General features: G+C 34.2%; 3 protein-coding genes and 1 long non-coding RNA gene across 5 annotated transcripts; 1 reads left to right on the forward strand and 3 right to left on the reverse strand.

Annotated features, from left to right (window-relative positions):
- Positions 1-703: 703 nt before the first annotated feature.
- LOC145583162 (uncharacterized) lies at positions 704-20,319 on the forward strand. 2 transcript variants are annotated; one of them, XR_014100076.1, is made up of 8 exons: positions 704-1,012; positions 1,607-1,710; positions 5,410-5,509; positions 6,751-6,796; positions 10,197-10,296; positions 14,226-14,325; positions 19,613-19,706; positions 19,967-20,319. It is a non-coding gene; the product is annotated as an uncharacterized LOC145583162 (long non-coding RNA). The 2 variants fall into 2 exon arrangements; XR_014100077.1 differs by lacking the exon at positions 6,751-6,796.
- On the reverse strand, positions 5,855-8,320 carry LOC145583161 (echinocystic acid 23-monooxygenase-like). Its single transcript, XM_081640330.1, has 5 exons — positions 7,976-8,320; positions 7,331-7,548; positions 6,999-7,243; positions 6,524-6,920; positions 5,855-6,435 (listed from the first exon to the last, which is right to left on the reverse strand). Exons 1-5 carry the CDS (start codon positions 8,256-8,258, stop codon positions 6,010-6,012), a joined length of 1,569 nt encoding a protein of 522 aa, XP_081496456.1. The 5' UTR covers positions 8,259-8,320; the 3' UTR covers positions 5,855-6,009.
- Positions 10,980-12,362, reverse strand: LOC145582248 (cytochrome P450 CYP72A219-like). Its single transcript, XM_081639252.1, has 3 exons — positions 12,117-12,362; positions 11,651-12,044; positions 10,980-11,561 (listed from the first exon to the last, which is right to left on the reverse strand). Exons 1-3 carry the CDS (start codon positions 12,356-12,358, stop codon positions 11,136-11,138), a joined length of 1,062 nt encoding a protein of 353 aa, XP_081495378.1. The 5' UTR covers positions 12,359-12,362; the 3' UTR covers positions 10,980-11,135.
- LOC145583160 (cytochrome P450 72A397-like) lies at positions 15,807-18,894 on the reverse strand. The gene is made up of 5 exons (XM_081640329.1): positions 18,570-18,894; positions 17,516-17,733; positions 17,041-17,285; positions 16,565-16,961; positions 15,807-16,486 (listed from the first exon to the last, which is right to left on the reverse strand). Exons 1-5 carry the CDS (start codon positions 18,850-18,852, stop codon positions 16,061-16,063), a joined length of 1,569 nt encoding a protein of 522 aa, XP_081496455.1. The 5' UTR covers positions 18,853-18,894; the 3' UTR covers positions 15,807-16,060.
- Positions 20,320-20,357: the final 38 nt, after the last annotated feature.

Below are 20,357 nucleotides of genomic sequence, written 5' to 3' on the forward strand. Positions count from 1 at the left end.
GGGCCGATGGTTGAATCAATATATAAATATATTCCTTATTATTATAACCATTTTTATTAATTGCTGTTTATGATTTTTCATATAAATAAGTCAATAATAGATTTACATGTTAAAAATGTTGGCAATTTATTTTCCTATTTATAAAACTGGCGTAAAATCCACTCGTTGACTATCAACTACTTTAAAAATAAAGAGTTTTTTTATTTCATGATTATACTATTATATCGTATAAAAAAGTGATTTATAGACAAATTAGTACCAAACAATTAGACAAAAGTTGTTTTTTTGTTTTGTTTTGTAACATGAAGCCGGTAATTTATAAAACAAAAGTTTACGTGATTGAATACAAGTAAAAAATTGAAGAAACGAAAATAAAATCACTTATAGAAGAGTTGAAGAAGTTAGTAGAAATTTTGGGAAAAAAAAAAAAAAAAGACAAAATAAGATGAAAAGTCTAGATGGAGTTTAAAATTAAGGAGTCAAAGACTCAAAGAGTCACCTTTGGATAATTTCTTAATGTTCCCACAAACAAACAAAAAAAAAAACAAAAAACAAAAATTTTTGGTGAATATGAAGGATCGAACCTCAACCATGAGGAAAATTCCAAAACCCACTAACCATTAAGCCAACAGAGTCTCAACTTAATTTAGATGAGTTTTTAAGAATATAGCCCAAAAAGTTGCAGGGGCCAATTAATAAAAAACAGGGCCGTGGGATTGGGCTACAGGGGCCGGGCCCCTGCCAGCCCCCCCTGTAGCTCCGCCCCTTTACTCTATTGGAAAGAGGAAGATCAGCGCTTCCAAAATCACAATTATAAGTGCGATTGATCACCAAAACCCTACTCTGTAATCTGTACGCCTGAAACTTTCCAGTAATTCAGAGTAATCTGCTAGAATTGAGAACTCAAACAAGGAGAAAATCGCTGCCAATTGCCGGAAAACAACTATTTACCTCCGGAATTATGGCCGGAGATCTTCGCAATGTCGCCGGTGAAAACCTTGCTCCCATTCAGGTACATTTGTAAAAATTAGTGCTTTTTAGTTAATTTTCTAGAACAATTTTCGCAAAATTCAGTTACTACTTTCTAGCCTAGATGAAGTAAGTATGATTTTAAGGATTTGATGACTTGATTTAGAGGAAGAGATGAGGTTGTGGAATCCCTATGTTACCTTCCTCCTTCCCGCTTCCTTTACCGTTTCGTTTGGTAGCCGATAATAAATTGTGGTAATGAGATTTTTTTTTTTTTTTTTTTTTTTTTTTTTTTTTTTTTATTATTATTTTTTTTTATTAGAATTGTGGTAATGAGAATGAATTAAAGTGTAATTTGTCAATACATGATCTCATTTAACTTAAATTTATATCAGCTGCATCAGTTTTAACTGTAAATTATACAAAATCAGAATGTGTTATGCATTCTGAAGAGAAATTGCTCTTTAACCTTGTTTTTTTTGGTGTGGAATATGATAAATTGCTAGCATTGTGTGCTTTTGTAATTGGTGCTTAATGCTTATATATATAGAGATAAAGGTAATTCTCATTGTTTTCTATGTTTTCTTCTTCAAATGATACGATGACAGTAAAAACTTTTATTATTTGGCATTGGCAGACTGGCAGTAATGCATATTAATGGAAGGCGAAGTTAGTTGCTGACGGAGTAGCATTTCCTCTTAGTGTTATTTGTCCAGAGACAACAAGGTTTTTGTTCTTCAGGTAAGTTAAACAGTTGGTGCTTGAGAGCATATTATGGTGAATTGACTGCTACACCATTTTACAGAAAAATCTATATCTTACTGTCATTAGTTGTTTGATAATACTTCATTAATTGCTGCATCAACAAAAGAAATCAATATGCGACATAACATTACAGGTAGATTATTTAAGACCTTATCAGATTATTACTTTTTTCTTCCTTACCTTCAAACCCTGTGTAAGATTATTTGAGCGCCATGTTGAGGCTGCAGAAACATAACATTTATGGGTGCGAATTCTTTCCATTTTAGCTTCAGTCATAGCAAATTTTTCTCCTATACATATTCTTGGTCCCCAGCCGAAGAGGGGGAAAAAAAAAAAAATGAGCTGTTACCTTCGGCTGCTTTGGAAATCCCTTCAGAGAACCTGTCTGGATCGTCACCCCAAAATTTCTTATCTTGGTGAATAAAGATTATTGGGAAAGTGATTATTGTGCCCATAGGAAGTGATAATGCAACTAGACTTTTATTTTTGTCAATCCTTCAAAATCAATGTCCAAACTAATAGTTCTGATGTAGCTATAGAATAGTTTACACTCCTCAGTTACCTCTTAAAGATTCATCCCAGCATGCTGATACTTGTTATTGCCTGCAGCTTGTTGAATTTCTTTTTAATTGCATACATGAGTGTACCCAATAGATCACCCTTTACTGCTTCTCCAGCCTCCATTTCCTCCTTTCTCTTGTTGATGATTGCACGTAGTGACCTGTGATTTTGATCTTCTATGTTCTTACATCTTCTATTTCTTGATGTTGGAATTTTGGAATGTATCTGAAGACACGTGGCAGCATCATACATTACTTTGCTTAATGAGCAGAAGAGTGAGAAACTCTATGTTTTTCCTTCTGATTTTGATCTAAATGTAAATTGGATATTCCTTACATTTTGTGGAGGATTAGACCTAATAACTGGGTATTCAAGGAAGTAAGACAAAAAGAGAAGCTGTTTCGAGGCCTACCCCCCAATCTAGAGTGACTAGGCTTTTTCTTCCAAAAATGGGAAGGAGAGGATCTTAAGCACAACAACCAAATTGATTGTCCTCATGCAAGAGAACTCCAAAAACAATGGTCTGTTTCATCCTCTCTTTTTTTTTTTTCTAGGTTTTTAGTTTATCGTAATCAGTTTGTCAACATGTTGGCTAAACATGACCTTTCAACATGTTAATGAAGAGTTTGTCCATTTAAGGATAAATTCGTTTCTTGGGATCAGCTCAATTTGAAAAAAAGAAAAAAAAATTATAATCTACGTCTTCTTGAAACCCCAATAAAAGGACAAATTTTACTTAAGTAAATTTATGTAATAACAGACTTTATTTCTTTGGTCTAATTCAGGAATACTTTATTATGCTATAGTATGTATTACCTTTAGTCCTGGGATATACACTGACTGCAAAAGAAGAAGGGCTGTATCAGTCTGCTCCTTGAGAAGTTCAAATATCTTTTGCCCCTCCTCATAGCTGCTACCAAATGCTGTTTTAGATATCACATCAGCAGTGAGTTTTATTAGATCATGCCACACATCTAGCTCCCCTGAACCCATTTCAGCAATGATAACCTCCCATTTACTGATCATCTCTGCACAACTATCTCGAAATGCTGGCAAAATAAGCTGTAACAAACCCCAAATGCAATTTTTTTTTTACAGAAATCTGAGTATTCAGTATTGCTCAAATGGCCTCCTATCAGATGTGTTTATTACAGTGATGAAATCATTGCTTCATATGGAAGGCTGTTTCGGATGAAATTTAAATGAAGAATTTTCGAGATTGACCTTAATCTTCTCCATATGGAAGGTACTGGGGTTGATGATCTTCCTATGTCTGGCCCATTTTTCTCCTTCTTAGCTGGCAAACCCTGGGATAAGCTTATCAATAATGGGGCTAAACTTTTCCTTTCGAAATTCATTCGTCTTCATGGCCTCCTTGATTAACTCTGGCTTTGAGATGCAATCATTGGTATAGATCCAGCCCAAGCGAAGTAGTCCTTTCCTGCACGAATGCTCATCAATGATACTAATTCTCCCTTTACTCGAAATCACAGTATCTAGAAGGATAGGAACAATGGTGAAGCCATGTTTATACAAGTGTGTTAATTTCATGAATTTGAATATATTTTAGATTACATACCAAATTTGGTGATAAGCCGATGAGCAAAAGGATCAACACATGGAAAATAATCATTGGTGAAGCTGGTCATGGGGTTCTCCAAGGCTTGAGTGTGCAATGACGAGTAATCTTTCATGTCTCCAAACAAGAGCTTGTATTAAGTACCAGAGAGACCTTGCTGTCTGAACCATTTCTCCAGCTTCTTTGGCCTCAGCCATATCTAGTTTAGTACTTTGAAAAACCCTGTCACAACAAGTATACTGAAAATTGATAGCCAAATAGAGGTTGTTATCAATGTTTCCATTTCTGGTTCTTTGTTTTTGTTCAATTTTACTCTTAGATCTCATGATATAAACATCTTATCCTTTTTATTGGGAGTATGTGTTACAGAGAACGCATGTAATGACATCAGATGACTAACTTTCCATTTTAATATTTTACTTCTGCTTTTCTTGGGAAAGAAGTTAAGATTAGAATTGTCGGCAGATCTGGCTCATATACATTCAATTGATCTGGTATAAATGAATTAGTAGAAAGAGGGAACAATCAAATTGTAATAGGCTTAATGCCATAACTGTGTCTCTTTGTACTACTCCTTTTATCTCCCACTGGAAAACTTAAAAAAAAAATATTTGGATTTTGGATTGTAATCATTGAAACTCATTTTGTTGGTTTGTTTGTTTGTTTACCTTTACGGAGATGAATGTGTGCCCTAAAATTTTCATGAATTCACAATGCATCTGATTAATTTCATGAACTGTAGCTCTATAAAGTCTCTTCTATTCTGGTATTTTCTCCATAAAGAAGATTGTTTTAACTTAATTAGTTGTTCATTTACATATATAAATTATCATTTACAACATTAAGTTTATGTATATAATTTTGATTTGATAAAGGTTTAAATCACAAACAATAGATCAATTATGTACTTATGTGGACCTTTATGCACAAAGTTTGGTGGTGCAGAAAATCTGAAGGCTAAATTTTGATATGTTTTCAACCCCTTTTCAGAAAACTTGATAATTTGAAAGGGCTGATTCTTGAAGATGCATGTACAAATCATGTCTATGCTTATTCAAGTTGTTTGCTGCCTGAAAGTTCCAACATATTCATCCAATGTATTAATGTGTTTGTTGCTCTCTTCTTTTTCTTGCTACTTAATAATTAACATGCATTTTTCATGAATGTCCTGCATTGGTTCTTGTGCTCTTTAACTTCAATGATGGTCAATTCAGAGTAATTCAATAGATAGGGGTAAAGCAAACCTTAGATGATACATTTCGTTTTGTAGCACATTTTGGATTAGATTTGCCTGTGCCTCTGCCTCTGTGCATTCTTTAGGAATGTGACATTATACAAGCTTGATCTTCTGAATATATTCATCTGCTGCGGTCTCTGATTCTGGTAATTATTGTTTATTCTTTTGCGAACTATGTGAAGAGCAGCTGTGCCCAAGCCTTGTTATGTTCTTTAGCTCTATGTCTTAGATATAGTCAATTTGCATTGCTTTATTTTTCTAGCATAGAAAATTAACATGTATTGTTTGGTGTTTACAGTGATGCTTTTGAGCTGAAGTAAGGTTGGTGGCGAGTGGAAGAACATCTTCTTCTGGTTATCTTTGCCAAAGTAACAGGGCTATTTCCTGAGGCATTGCTGGTATGTACATACGCAATTTATATTCTAGTTGCTGAATTGTTTACTACTTCGTATGAAGATTGTTATATTAGATGCAACCTGTAGGAACTGGACAACCTTCTATCCCTTTAAAATTCAATTTTGTGGCAAAATACACGTGGAATGTAATAGGTGTAGTAGTTATGTCAATGTGGAAAAAACCGCAGATTCCAACTTATCTGTTGTATGCTGAGATTCATTGCTCAGGAAAGATGCCTGGTAGGGAAAGTAAAACTAATTGATGCAGAATTGCCAATACCTGAAGTGAATCTCTGGTTATCTAATCAAAGTAATAGATAAGGTAAAAATTTAGAAATCATAGCATTACTGACAACTGCATAACTTCTACAAATGTAATGGAAAGTTAGAAAAGTTCAAGTGAATTTTTAATAGTTCAAATCCTTGGACTGATAAGGAAGTGAAATTTCATAAGGATAACAAACAGTAGGATAAATTAGTATGAATTCTCTGCTTGTATACCATTAAAGCTGGTGTAAGATTATCTGAGCACCATGTTGAGGCTGTAGAAACATAACAGTCTTGGGTGCATGAACATAGGATGATGAAAGCTCAAAGGAAAAGCGTTGTAGAATCATGGATAATGCCATTTTTGCTTCCGTTATTGCAAACTTTTCCCCTACACATATTCTTGGTCCCCAACTAAAAGGGAAAAATGAATTATTCCCATTTGTTGCCCTGGAAATCCCTTCAGCAAACCTGTTTGGCTTGAATTCTTGTGCATCATTACCCCAAAATTCCTGATCTCGGTGAACAGTATGCACAAAGAAAGTTATCATTGCGCCTGAAGGAACTGATAATCCACCCAGATTTGTATCCTTAGGAACCCATCTGGTAATCTGCATTACTGGTGGATAGAGTCTTAGCACCTCATACAGTATCATGGTCATCTAAATTAAACAAATCGGAAAACATATCATTAAAATATTAACAGAGTATAAATTCATACATTATGGGATAAAATAACTGATAACTTACTGTCTTTAAATGGTTTAAATCTTCAAAGTCAGGCACATTTTGCCCAAAGGTTTGCAAGACTTCTTCTCGTGCTCGTGTTTGCCATTCTTGATGCTTGCTCAACATTATCAATGTCCAAACTAATAGTGTTGATGTAGTTTCTTGTCCAGCCAAGTAGAATAGTTTACACTCATCAATTACATCTTCAAGGCTCATCCCAACATGCTGATTCTTGTTACTGCCTGCAGCTTGTTGAATTTCTTTTGAATTGGAATCCATGAGTATACCCAAAAGGTCAGTCTTAACCGCTTCTCCAGCATCAATTTCCTCTTTCCTCTTGTTGATAATTTTACGCAATGAACTATGTATCTGATCTTCTAGCTTTTTAAACCTCCTATTTCTTGGTGTTGGAATAAATCTGAATGCAAGCAGTATAGTTAAAACTCTAGTTTCTTTGCCAAATCAACCTCAATTAGCTGATGTTATAGATTATTACCTCTTCCCTGGGAAATAAACAGATTGTAGCATAAGAAGAGATAAATCAGTCTGCTCTTTAAGGAGTTCGAATATCTTTTGTCCCTCCTCATAGTTGCTACCAAATGCTGCTCTAGAGATCACATCAGCACCAAGCTGCATTATATCCGGATACACATCTAGCTCACCTGAACCCCTTTCAGCTACTATCATCTCCCATTTGTTGACTATTTCTTCACAACTATCACGGAATGCCGGTAACATAAGCTGTAACAAGCATCAAAAGTTAATAATTTTCCTTAATCTATACATTATTATTGGTAGAAGATAAGCTAAAGAATATAAGAAAATGACCTTTAACTTCTCCACATGGAAAGCAGGGTTGATCAGCTTCCGATGTTTGGCCCATTTCTCTCCCTCATAGCTGACAAGCCCTGGAAAAAGCTTGTCGAAAATGGGGTTTACCTTCGCCTTGCGTATTTCCTGCGTTTTGGTCAGCGCCTCTCGAATTGACTGTGGCTTTGAGAGTTGTAACATAGGTATAGGGCCAAACCAGAGGAAGAAATCATTTCCTGCATTGAGTCCAATTATGAAATCCTAAGTTTCACATTGATGTTTACAGTCTTCACTAATTTTGACCTTTTTATCTTAATACACAATAATATATTGATTGCACAATTGTGGAAAGTTCTTTAAAAAATTACGAAGTACGGACTATATATTATAAAGTTTATTTTTTTCGGAAGTCGAATTGGAATTATCTAACATAAAAGATCCCATATTACTATGTATTCTCTTTTCTTATCTTTGTATATGATTAAAGTCGTCTAACTATGACTAAGATTAATGTGTGACAACTGTTATAAAATACAAGGAAGTGTATTTTAACCCAAGACAATTAAAGTGTAATATGCTGCCAAATTCCAACATCTTAACGGTTTATTTCTTCATTAAAAACAACAAATCCAACCAAAAAAAGGAAGAGGCTTGATCACATACCAAACTTGGAGGCAAGCTGATGGCGAAAAGGTTCCACACGCGGAAAGTATTCGTCAGAGAACCTATCCATGGGAGTTTTTAAGGCCTCTTCACGCATCGTGACAAAAGTTTTGATATCTCCAAACAAAAATTTGTAAGAAGTGCCAGAGAAACCTTTCTGTCTAAGCAGTCTCTCTAGCTTCTTGGGCCTTAACCACACCCAATTCACCACTTTGATCATCACTGTCACAACAGTAATGCATACTACTGCTGTCAAAACAGAGCTTGTAGTCAGCGTTTCCATTTTTTTTTGTTCTTTGTTAGTTTGCTTTCTTAAATTTTAAGATTGGAGCTATTAGTCATCTTTATAGGAGAAAGATTGGTTTGTTATGAGAGAGTGAAAAACAGAGGAAGTTTGTTTGATTCGAATGTCAAACTCTCTTATTAATATATCATAATTTTGTCTTGGTAAACAAGTTAAGTAATGCTCTAATTGGAGTAATATTTTATCATTGTTGACGTTTACCAGTAAAAAAGTTTCTTTAAATTAATACAAGTATACCATTTTTAATTCAATTATAGGGGTTGTAAAGGCGGGTTAAATTTGGCCTTTTCCTTGGTCCAAAAATATAATTAAAAAATTGGCTTATTCATACTTCGTTTTTATATGGTGTAGTTGCACTGGTTTACTTTGACTTGTCTTATACACATACTTTAGTTTATCACTATTTTAATCATGGCTTGTGTCTAACGCCCTTTCTTTCATTTCTAGGGCTCTAGTTTGTCATAAATATGTAAGACTATCATGTAGCTACCGTCCTTTTTACTCTAATTTAATTGATGTACCCATGGTTTTTTTTTTTTTGTATTTTTTTTTTTAATTGGGACTTACTTTCTACCTTATTCATTTTTAATTTACAATCTTACCTCTTATCCCACAATATTTACACTTTTCGACTCACTCTCTTGTTCTTTACGGAGTGTCTAGTTCGGATTGAAGCGAAATCTTTGAGGTCTCCAAAGAAGAGTTTGTAATAATTATGTGGGAAACCTTGCTGTGAGCTTTTTGGCCTCAACCGTACCCAATTCACCACTTTGCTTAACTACTGTTATTAACAAAGCTTGTTACTCTTTCCATTCCTTTTCTTTGGGTTTGTAAACTTTTTGCGTAAAATTTTGAAATAAAACGAAAGAGAGGGGATGCAAGGCATGATGTCAGATGGGTGTCGTAGTCCCCTTTACTTTTGGTAAAATCATAAACTGAAAAAAAAAAAAAAAAAAAAAAATTTCAATGTAATCTAGAATGTTTGCTTGATTTGTTGATATATGTCCAATGATTAACAAGGAATAACTAAGACCCAAATGGGTATGGAGGGCTTTGGAGATTCTCCTCATGAAGGTCTCCTAAGTCCTAATGTTCTATTTTTCCCTTTCATTTTTCAAAAAAAAAAAAAAAAAGAAAAAAAAAAAGACGTGGAAGACTACATTTTGACTTACAATCATTTTAGATAGTGTTTTACTAGACCCGAAAAATCTGGCAGTACTGGCACTTTTTTTCTTAAGGTTTGTTAGTCTTTGTCTAAATATGACTTAAATATAGTATGCACATAGGACACTTTTGATGAACCATAGGCAACTTATCTTCATGGTTACTTGACATAATGGGCTTGAGAAAAAAAAAAAAAAAAAAAAAAAAAGCCATTAATTGAACAAAAATCATCAAATGAAAATCTTATGCACCTGAATACCACAAGGCACATAGGTCTTTTGCATATGTTTTTTTTTTCATTTGATAAGTATTAGTAATCATTTCAGAAGTCTTTGAATGTTTAAATTTTCAAAAATCTTCAAATGAAAAACTAGGTGCTTAGTAGGGGCTCCTGCAGTAAGGAGGAGAGATTGAGATTCAGTCCACTATAGCCTTGTTCTTTAGCTCTACTGTGAAATTGGAGAGGAAAATATACAAGCCTTATGTTACTTCTCTTGGCTCTACACAAGCTAGCTCCCTTGGAATGTCACATATGCAATCTTACTCTTTACGCAATTTCATTATATATGAGTTTGTAGATACGATGGTTCACTCATTTTCCTAAATCTACTTCTAGAATAGTTGCACTCTAGCCTTGTTCTATGACTTAACAATTTGATATAAAGTCAGTTTGTGTTGCTTTCACTAATCTTGTTTATGTACTTGATGCTCTGACAAAGAAAACTCACTTTTTTTTTATATTGGTGTTGGCAGTGAAAGTTATTAGTAAAAATCAAGGATGGTGGCTGGTGTTGGATCATCTTCTTTTGGCTATGTCTTTGCCAAAGCAACAAAGGGCATTACTTTACTTGAGGTAAAGTTGTGAATACCCCTTTCTTACACTGTATTTGATGTGCTACATTATCATTTGATTTGCATTCTTAAGAGTAAGAGTTTTACATATTGAGATTTTTTGCATACTCTTTTCGTTTTAATTTTGATTGTTGCATTGTTTCCTACAAAGTATTAATATTTCTTATGGCACTGGTACATGGTAAAATAGTTCAAGTGTATGTTTAAGCTGGCTTTATTTTTTGTCTGATCTTTTATGTAAGATATCTTCTTTTCTCGTCTTCTTTTTTCATGTGCAGCCTGTTGGAAATAGACAGTCCTTTTATTGGTTAAGATAGGAATAAGGTTTTAATACAAAAATACTAACATAAGAGAATTGAAGACAAATGGACAATTATATAATCCTTAATATGATCACATATTTATGTTTATATTATAGTTATGAAACATAGTTTCTTCAAGATTATATGTTGGAATGTTAATTTCAAACTTATGCTCAGTTCTAGGCTCACATTTCTGAAGTATATAAAAATGTTCACTGCACCAAAATCCAACTGTTATGATTATGGGTGAATTTAAAGTAAATATTGTGGTGTAATTTACTGAAGTGGATGTCCCGTGACTTTCTGGTTTAAAGAAAATGCAGAGTTTATAATTTCAGAAAAAACTCATCCAAGTACAGAGAAGAGGAAAATTTGTCTAAGATAGTAGGAAAAACAATTTGAATGATCATTTGTTTTACCCGTATACCACATAAATCTAGTCAACTGTTCTTACTAAGCAAGTAAGCATGCATATGAAAGTTGTGATTGCAATACCAACAAAGCTTGTTTAAGATTATACAATCACCATGCAATACCATCAAAGCTTGTTTAAGATTATACAAGCACCATGTTGAGGTCCTAGAAATATTCTAGTCCTGGGCGCATGAATGTAGGATGGTGATAGCTCAAAGGAAAATCGTTGTAGAATCATGCATAATGCCATTTTTGCTTCAGTTATTGCAAATTTTTCCCCTACGCATATTCTTGGTCCCCAACCAAAGGGAAAAAATGAGTTATTCCCTTTCGTTGCCTTGGAAATCCCTTCAGCAAACCTGTCTGGTTTGAATTCTTCTGCATCATCACCCCAAATTTCCTTATCCCGGTGAATAGTACTTAGGAAGAAAGTTAGTTCTGCACCTGAAGGAATTGATAATGAACCCAGATTTGTATCCTTATGAATCCGTCTAAACAACTGCATTACTGGTGGATAGAGTCTGAGTACCTCATACAATATCATGGTCATCTAAAATAAACGAATAATGGAGTTAGAAGATCAAATGTATATCATTAAAGATTCAACATCAAAACCAAAAAACAAATAATTTAACTTACTGTCTTCAAATGGTTTAAACCCTCGAAGTCAGGCACATTACTGCCATATGTTTGCAAGACTTCTTCTCGTGCTCGTTTTTGCCTATCTTGATGCTTGCTCAACACTATCAATGTCCAAACTATTAGGATAGATGTAGTTTCTTGTCCAGCCAAATAGAATAGTTTACACTCATCAACTACCTCTGCAAGGGTCATCCCAACACGCCGCTTCTTGTTACTGCCAACAGTTTGTACTTCTTTTGAATTGGAATCCATGAGTATACCCAATAGGTCAGCCTTAACTGCTTTTCCGGCATCAATTTCCTCTTTCCTCTTGTTGATAATTTCACGCAATGAACTTTGTATATGGTCTTCTATCATTTTAAATCTCCTATTTTCCGTTGTTGGAATAAATCTGAAAGCAAGCGGCACAGTTAAAATACTCTATTTACCAACTTAATATCGATAAGTTGATGCTATAGATTACCTCTTCCCTGGAAAATAAACTGATTGTTGCATAAGAAGACCTAAATCAGTTTGCTCCTTTAAAAGTTCGAATATCCTTTGTCCTTCCTCATAGCTACTACCAAATGCTGCTCTAGAGATCACATCAGCACTGAGTTGCATCAAATCCGGATACACATCTAGCTCACCCAAACCCCTTTCAGCTACTAACATCTCCCATTTGCTGAGTATCTCTTCACAACTATCACGAAATACTGGCAACATGAGCTGTAACAAGCATCAAAGGTATATAATTTTCTTAGTCTATACAGCTATACTTTAAAGGGAAGTAGATAAATTTAGAGCTAACTGGAAAGGCCAGAGCAATAATCCTTTTAGGGGAGAGGGCGTGGTAGAGTATATAAATCAATCATGGGTTTCAACCATCAACTTAAGCTTTTGGTTGAGTTGGTCGTCTAACATGGTTGAAAAGGTAGCATGACACAAAAATACGGGTTCAAATCTCGTCCAACCCTCCTCTCATTTGGAATATATAGCGTTGGGTATGAGGCCCTGCCGCATCCTCACTTCAAGCGGGGGCATAATAGAGTATACAAATCGATCATGGGCTATAAATCCTACATCCATCAACTTATGCTTTTGGCTGAGTTGATCCTTTAACATAAATTATCAAACTTTAACCTCTTAAAAGCAAATCAAACCTTAAAAAATGAAGAGATTAAATTACATACCAAATTTGGAGGCAAGCTGGTGGCGGAAAGGCTCCACGCGCGGGAAATAATCATCAGAGAAGCTATCCATGGGGGTTTTTAAGGCCTCATTGCGCTTCGCAACAAAGTTTTCGAGGTCTCCGAACAAAAATTTGTAAGAAGTACCAGAGAAACCTTGCTGTCTAAGTAATCTCTCTAGTTTCTTGGGCCTCAACCATACCCAATTCAGCACCTTAATTAACACAGTCACTACTAGAATACTTACTATTGATAGAAAAACAGAGCTTGCTGTCATTGTTTCCATATATTTTTTGCTATTTTTGATAGCATAAATCTGGTAAAATATCATGTTAAATTAAATGTATCATTATAGGAGTATGATTGATTTGTTATGAGAGAAAAGAACAGAGGAGTTAAGCAAAGCTAATGTAACTGATGTCATAGGAGTTTCATTATGTCACATGCTTGTTTCTTCTCTGTTTTTGGTTTTTGGTTTTTGTCGTAATGTAATACTAAACTCATGTAATTTTTACCTAATAATTATTAACAAATAAATTTTTCTACCAGTTCAATTTGAAAAGATATAAAAAAATATGTTCCCCTGTGAACTTAAAGAGGACCAATACTACTGAAAAAATTTCATACTTTCTACGTTTTTTTAACACTTGAAATTTACACTATTTATATGCTAAATTATCTCTAAATCTATTGATTTTTGTAGGGAAATCTTAGTCATGTGAGTTTTATTAGATTTGTTTTATAATTTTCCGAATATCAAAATTTTATAAATTTTTATTTGTTGGTGATTAAAAATATTAATGATAGAAGTTAATTGACAAGTGTTAACCAAGAATTGTTTCATCGGAACAGAAGTATAATATAGCATTATAGCACATATTTAGTTTGTTTAATTTAGGAAGATGGTAGAATGCTACTTGATCAAATTTTCATACCATGTGAATTTTGAGTAAAGGGTTTAAAGCTTGCACACCCTCAATTTCATTAATCCATATAGTATAATATAAAATCTCAAGCTATGTTAGAATTGCAAGATTGACACAACAAAGTCATATCTAAACAAATCCTATAATTTAAGAAACTGCCCAAAATATGATAAGAATGCCAACATAATCTCAACAGTTTTGTAATGAGACAAATAGATTGCATGGAATTTTTTTTAACTTAATTTTTGTACACCTATGTTTCAAAATGGTACTCCTTATCTTTCAGATTTGGGTGTCTCATTGTAAAATGTTCCCTTTGTATGATTGCATGAATTACGCAATAGTCTTTAATTAATTTATTTATTTTTTTGTTCCCTTTGGCTTGTTATTTATATTACTACTTTTTCCTTTCTTGTTCTTTCTACCATCCGTATTTTATTTTTTATTTTTCAACATATGTTATATTGGTGTTGGCAGTGAAATGTGCAAGTAGAAATCAAAGTTGGTGGTTGGTGAAGGATCATCTTCTTTTGGTTGTGCCTTTGGCAAAGCCACAAACGGATTAAATTTCTTTGAGGTAAAGATTTGAATCATCTTTCTTATGACCCAATACTTGATGTTGTGTTACTTATAGAGTTATAGTATCATTCGGTAACTGTTATGAAAGATTAATGGTTTTTTCACCAAGTACCCCTAAGATATTGCATAATTCTCGTGGTACCCTCGTGGTTTCTAAATTCACGAGGATACCCTTGAGGTATGGTGTTAATGTATGAAATGCCATTAAAGATTGACTAAGTTAGATGGACGTTAAGAGCTACATTGTAATGGACAAATAAAATACCCCTAATGTACATGAGTATTGTTCAAATAATGGATAACGAATAGGTTTTTTTTTGGGCTCCACAAATTTTATGGTTGTTTATTGACCCGATTTCAACCTTTTAACCCCTCATATATGTTCTTCCTTCTTTAATTTTAAAGTTCAAGTAGTGATTAGCTCATAATTTCACACATTTCTTTCAACCTTTGAATCTTCCTACATATATTACTCATACAGTTATACCGGCAATGGACTAGCAACAACATACTTTACTCATAACACATATAGTATATTTCCTTCAAAAAAAAAAAAAAAAAAAAAAAAAAAAAAAAAAAACACATAGAGTATATGACTTCTAAACAGTTAAGAAAACAATTGTCTACCCAAAATGCCAAAACGAGGAAAAAAAAGCTAAGTGGAATGAGAAGTTCATGAATTACAGTCCTTGACGAGAAGTGAGTGCAACTTTACCTCAAAACTCTGCTTTTAGTGAGTTTCATATTGGGTTGTTATAATGAAGTAATCTAGATTGGAGATTGACCACATAACCGAGGCCATCGAAATTTAACCACTTTCCAACACTACTTGCAATTTGTTTATTTGCCACTTAAACGTAGGAAGATTCAAATGTTGTATATGACGTGTGACATTGTGAGCTCATTGCTTAAACTTTGAAATCAAAGAAGAAAGAACATGTGTTAGGGGGGGGGGGGGGGGGGGGATTGTAATAGGGTCAATAAATAGCCATCAAATTTGTGGAGGATGGCTACATTTAGGCCATTTCAAAACACAAGCTGTTATCCATTATTTAAACAATTTCATATACCTTAAGGGTTTTCGTGCATTACAAACTATATCTTAACGCTCATCTAATGCTGTTAGTCATTAATGACATTTCGTACATTAACATCATACTTCAAGGGTACTTTGTGAATTTTGGAAACCACAAGAGTACCACATGAATTTTGTAATACCTTAAGGGTACCTGGTGAAATAACTGAAAGATTAAATGTTCAAGCATTTATGGCTTTGTTTGTGAACTGATCTCTTTTCTCCATTTCATATTTGATCTGCAACCTATTGGAACAAGAGATTGTTCCATTGACTGAGTTTAGAGCAAAGATTTTAAGTCAAAAAAATTGAGGTGAAAATCAAAAGTTGGAGTATGGATGAGCTGTAACTTGTAAGTGTGCTGTGGTGCAATATACGAAAGTGAATCTTCAACAACTGTCTGTTTTTAAAAAATGCAGAGTTTGCTAGATGATTGGGCATATCTGACTACAGATATGATGTACCTTAAAAAAGTCCAAACACATGCCTAGTACAAACTGTGACTTCTGCAATAGTTGAAAATTAGCAAAAGTTCAAATTAACTTCATTTTCTAAACTTAACTTGTAGGTCGATGCTTGGAGTAATAAGAGGCTGAAATATCTTAAGGATTAACAACAATATGATATAATAATATGAATACACTTTAAATGTATACAATTAAAGCTGGTGTAAGATTATTTGAGCACCATGTTGGGGCTGTAGAAACAGAACAGTCGTGGGTGCGTGAACATAGGATGGTGAAATCTCAAAGGAAAAGCGTTGTAGAATCATGGATAATGCCATTTTTGCTTCGTTCATTGCAAATCTTTCCCCAATACATATTCTTGGTCCCCAACCAAAGGGAAAAAAGGAGTTGTTTCCATTTGTTGCCTTAAATATTCCTTCAGCAAACCTGTCAGGTTTGAATTCTTGTGCATCATCACCCCAAATTTCCTGATCTCGGTGGACAGAGTGCATTGAGATACTGATCAACGTGCCTGAGGGTATTGATAGCTCCCCTAGATTTGTATCCTTATCGATCTGTCTTGTTGTTCGTTGTGCTGGTGGATAGAGTCTCAGGACTTCATATAGTATCATAGTCACCTAAATGAAACATATTATATGATGATTTTTTTTTTTTTTCGATATCATTCGTTATCATAAGAAAATATCACTACTTACTGTCTTCAAATGGTTTAAACCATCAAAGTCTGGAACAGTATTCCCAAAGGTCTGCAAAACCTCTTCTCGTGCTCGGGCTTGCCAATCTTGGTGCTTGCTCAGCAATATCAAAGTCCAAACTAGTAGTGCTGATGTGGTTTCCTGTCCAGCAAAGTAGAAGAGCTTACACTCGTCAATTACCTCTTGAATACTCATCCCAACATGCCGAAACTTGTCATTGCCAACAGCTTGTTGGATTTCTTTATAATTAGAGTTCAATAGGATATCCAACAAGTCAGACTTCGCCTCTTCACCAGCTTCAATGGCCTCCTTCCTCTTGTTGATAATTGTACGCAGTGATGCATGTAATTTATCTTCAGTGTCCTTAAACCTCCTATTCCTAGCTGTCGGAATGTAGCTGCATGTAAGGAGCAGGATTAAACCCAACTTCTAATGATTAATCTGTGGAAATATTGCAGGATTCTATTATTAATCACCTCGCTCCTGGGATATAAACTGATTGTGTCATAAGAAGAGTTAAATCAGCCTGGTCTTTGAGAAGTTCAAATATCCTTTGTCCTTCCTCATAGTTGCTACCAAATGCTGCTCTAGAGATCACATCAGCACTGAGTTTCATTAGGTCTGGCCACACATCAACCTCACCTGAACCCTTTTCAGCTACTACCATCTCCCATTTGTTAATAATCTCTGCACAACTATTATGGAACGCGGGTAACATAAGCTGTAAAAAGCATGAAAACCAAATTACTATCCAAAAGGTTTGATTGTTCACATATATTTTATGGTTGTATTGTATGCATTAAAAGACTTCTTAATTGTTTCGTAGATAAAATGGATCAGTAGATAATTGAGTTGTCTCGGTCATGAATTCATGATCAATCTCTCTAGTGTGACTTTTTCAATTTCCTTCTTTAATAATGTCTAAAAAATAAAAATATTGTAGGCAGTGACCTTCAACTTCTCCATATGGAAGGCAGGGTTGATCAGCCTGCGATGTTTGACCCATTTCTCTCCCTCTAAGCTCACCAGCCCTGGAACAAGTTTTTTAAAAATGGGGTTCACCTTCGTCTTTCGAAATTCTTCCATCTTCGTCAAGCTTTCTCTGATCATCTCCGGCTTTGAGATGTTTATCATCGGTATAGGGCCAAACCAGAGAAAGTAGTTCCTTCCTGCAGTAACACAAATTCAAAATCAATCTATCACTTTCTCAGAATATATCAGACCCTTTATTACATGATTGGATCTCAGTGAAAATCAAAACAGTCTCTCATAGATGTGTATTGCATTAAAATTTAACTGAACTACAGTCTATTGTTTAACTCAAACCAATCACAACGTTCACTGTCTTAGGTTATGTGACAAGTCTACTAATTCCAGATTGAGGGAGTACTTCCAATAATTGTAAGTGTCAGGTGCGGGCACAAATTCAAGCGTGCTCTGTCAAGGCTAACTATTTCAGACACGGGAACACTGTCCAAAAATTGGACACAGGTGTGGAGACATGGCATAAATGGAACATATTTTTGTTTTTCAAAGGTTGTTTCACATGAGCTTTAATGTGCAAATAAGTATACACACATTTTAGGCTTAATTGATTGTTAATTCTAGCTGAAATGCTAATCTTAAATCCATTAATGAGCACATATCACAAATATTTGTCTTTTCTTTCCTATTTGATCAATTTATTCTATGATTATAAGGTTTGAAATTGTTGAAGTGTTTAGGTGAGCATTGAAGTGTAGGGTACGAATTCCTTACCCATGTTAGAGTGTTAAGTGTTTGACAGAGGTACGGAAGAAAAAATAAAGAGTGGACGTCATGTATTAGATCAAGAACAATTTTACTCAACCCATATATTTGAATAAATCAGTTCTGTTTATTGGTCTAACTTGCCACACATTTTAACTTCTCTGCTGCAAAAAAACAGTAGCATATATAGCAGCAAGACAGCAAGTCTATCACTTGATCAAAAAATTCTTACACGCCATGAATTTAGATGACATACCAAATCTAGTGCGGATATGATGGCGAAGAGGCTCCACACGCGAATAATGATCATCAGATAAGCTGGTCATGGGGGTTTTCAAGGTCTGAGTCCGCATTGAGGCGAGATCTTTGAGGTCTCCATAGAAGAGTCTATAAGAATTACCAGAGAAACCTTGCTGTCTGAGCAATTTCTCTAGTTTTTTGGGCCTCAACCATACCCAATTCAGCACTTTGATTAACACTGTCACTACCAATATGCAGACTACTGTTATTAAAACAGAGCTTGTTGAAGCCATTTCCATTTTTTTTTTTTAACTTTGTGTTTTGTAAGTTCTATGCCCAAATTTCCTGTTTATAGGAATTTAATTCCCCCTTTGTTATGACCAAGTAAAAACAGGGAATGTGACTAGGCAAGAGATGGTGTCAGATCCTTTAGATGGGTGGCTTAAACCCATCACCATTTAAAAAAAAAAAAAAAATCCTTTCTTGTTTTTCTTGGCAATCTCTTCAAAAGTAGTCTAGATATGTTTGTACTTTGTTGAATATTGTTAGTTTTTTAATGTTTGATGTGGAATATTGAAGACCCAAAGGAATTTGGAAAAGATTCCATTTTTACCTTCAAATTTTGGCACTTTATTTTTTAAGTAGTGCAGGACTTTGTCTAAATTTGACTAAGGATAAAAAATAGACGTACATAACTCATCCTCATGCAGGGTTTGCTAACAAAGTTTAATTAGATTTAGTTCATTTTTCTCTCTTTTTACTCAACAAAATAGGCTTCGATACAAAGGACCCTAATATGCAAGCCTGATATTACTTCCCTTAGGGCTTAGCTCTTACAGTGTAGCTCCATATCTGCAGTCTTAATTTTCATACATATCAAAAATTTCGATGGTTGGTTCATTTTCCTAAAATTGTTTTGTCAAGATTAGTTGCACTGTAGCCTTGTTCTATGACTCAATAATCTGAGATAAAATTTGTTTTGTTTTCTCTAATAATCTTCTTGTATTCATGATGTACTGACAAAGACTATTCACTTTTGTGTATATTGATGATTGGCAGAAAAATTATTTGTATAAGTCAAAGCGGTGGCTGGTGTAGAATAATCTTCTCTTGGTGTCTTTGTCAAAGCAACAAAGGGCATAAATATCTTGAGGTAAATATGTGACCTCTATCTTTCTAATGACATAATACATGATGTTGTGTTCTTGTGTTATACGTAGTAGTATCTTTCAATTGCTTTCCTTAAAAATAAATAAAAAGAAAGAAAGAAAAGACTGTTACACATTCAGATTATTCGCTTCCTATTAAGATTTTTTATTGCATTATTAACCGGAATGTAAGTTTAATTATGTGTTCAAGCATTTGTGGCTTTAGTTGTTATCTTATATCTTATTTTTGTATTATTCTTGTTAGAGCGAATAGTGGCAATGAAAGTGATTAGGATGAACAAACAAGAACAATTAAAAATATTTGAAAGTAGAGAAGAAGACAATTGTTGTGAGATGGGAAGATCCTCCAAGCATATCACTTGAAGACTATAAAACCCACCAAAATCAAGAGACTATTGTTGTATTGATGATAATTTAATGTTTACAAGAGTATTGGACAAATCCTCTCACTAAATCCCTCTTTGAAGTACTGTAAAGAGAATTGCACTTCAGTAGTTTTGTAATTTTGTTGATGCGAAGGAACATGGCAGATTTCAACTTATCTGTGATTTGTGTACTAAATATTAGCATTACTGTCAACTGTATCGTCTGTATGACCTCCACTTGGTAGTTGAGAATTAGAAATGTTCAAATGA

Source organism: Chenopodium album, chromosome 15 (assembly GCF_948465745.1).
Source record: "Chenopodium album chromosome 15, dcCheAlbu1.1, whole genome shotgun sequence".
In the NCBI taxonomy this organism is placed as follows: Eukaryota; Viridiplantae; Streptophyta; class Magnoliopsida; order Caryophyllales; family Amaranthaceae; genus Chenopodium; species Chenopodium album.

Bases quoted from the DNA above. Each gene is read 5' to 3' on its own strand.
- LOC145582248 (XM_081639252.1), bottom strand. From the start codon at position 12,358: ATGTTGCCAGTATTTCGTGATAGTTGTGAAGAGATACTCAGCAAATGG. The intron at 12,045-12,116 runs GTAATCTATAGC...GCTTGCTTTCAG, and splicing joins GTTTATTTTCCAGGGAAGAG to ATTTATTCCAACAACGGAAA. The intron at 11,562-11,650 runs GTAAGTTAAATT...CGTTTATTTTAG, and splicing joins GTTTAAACCATTTGAAGACA to ATGACCATGATATTGTATGA.
- LOC145583160 (XM_081640329.1), bottom strand. From the start codon at position 18,852: ATGGAAATGGCTTCAACAAGCTCTGTTTTAATAACAGTAGTCTGCATA. The intron at 17,286-17,515 runs GTCACTGCCTAC...TGCTTTTTACAG, and splicing joins TCCATATGGAGAAGTTGAAG to CTTATGTTACCCGCGTTCCA. The intron at 16,487-16,564 runs GTAAGTAGTGAT...TGTTTCATTTAG, and splicing joins GTTTAAACCATTTGAAGACA to GTGACTATGATACTATATGA.
- LOC145583161 (XM_081640330.1), bottom strand. From the start codon at position 8,258: ATGGAAACGCTGACTACAAGCTCTGTTTTGACAGCAGTAGTATGCATT. The intron at 7,549-7,975 runs GTATGTGATCAA...GACTCAATGCAG, and splicing joins TCAGCTTGCCTCCAAGTTTG to GAAATGATTTCTTCCTCTGG. The intron at 6,921-6,998 runs GTAATAATCTAT...GCTTGCATTCAG, and splicing joins GTTTATTTCCCAGGGAAGAG to ATTTATTCCAACACCAAGAA.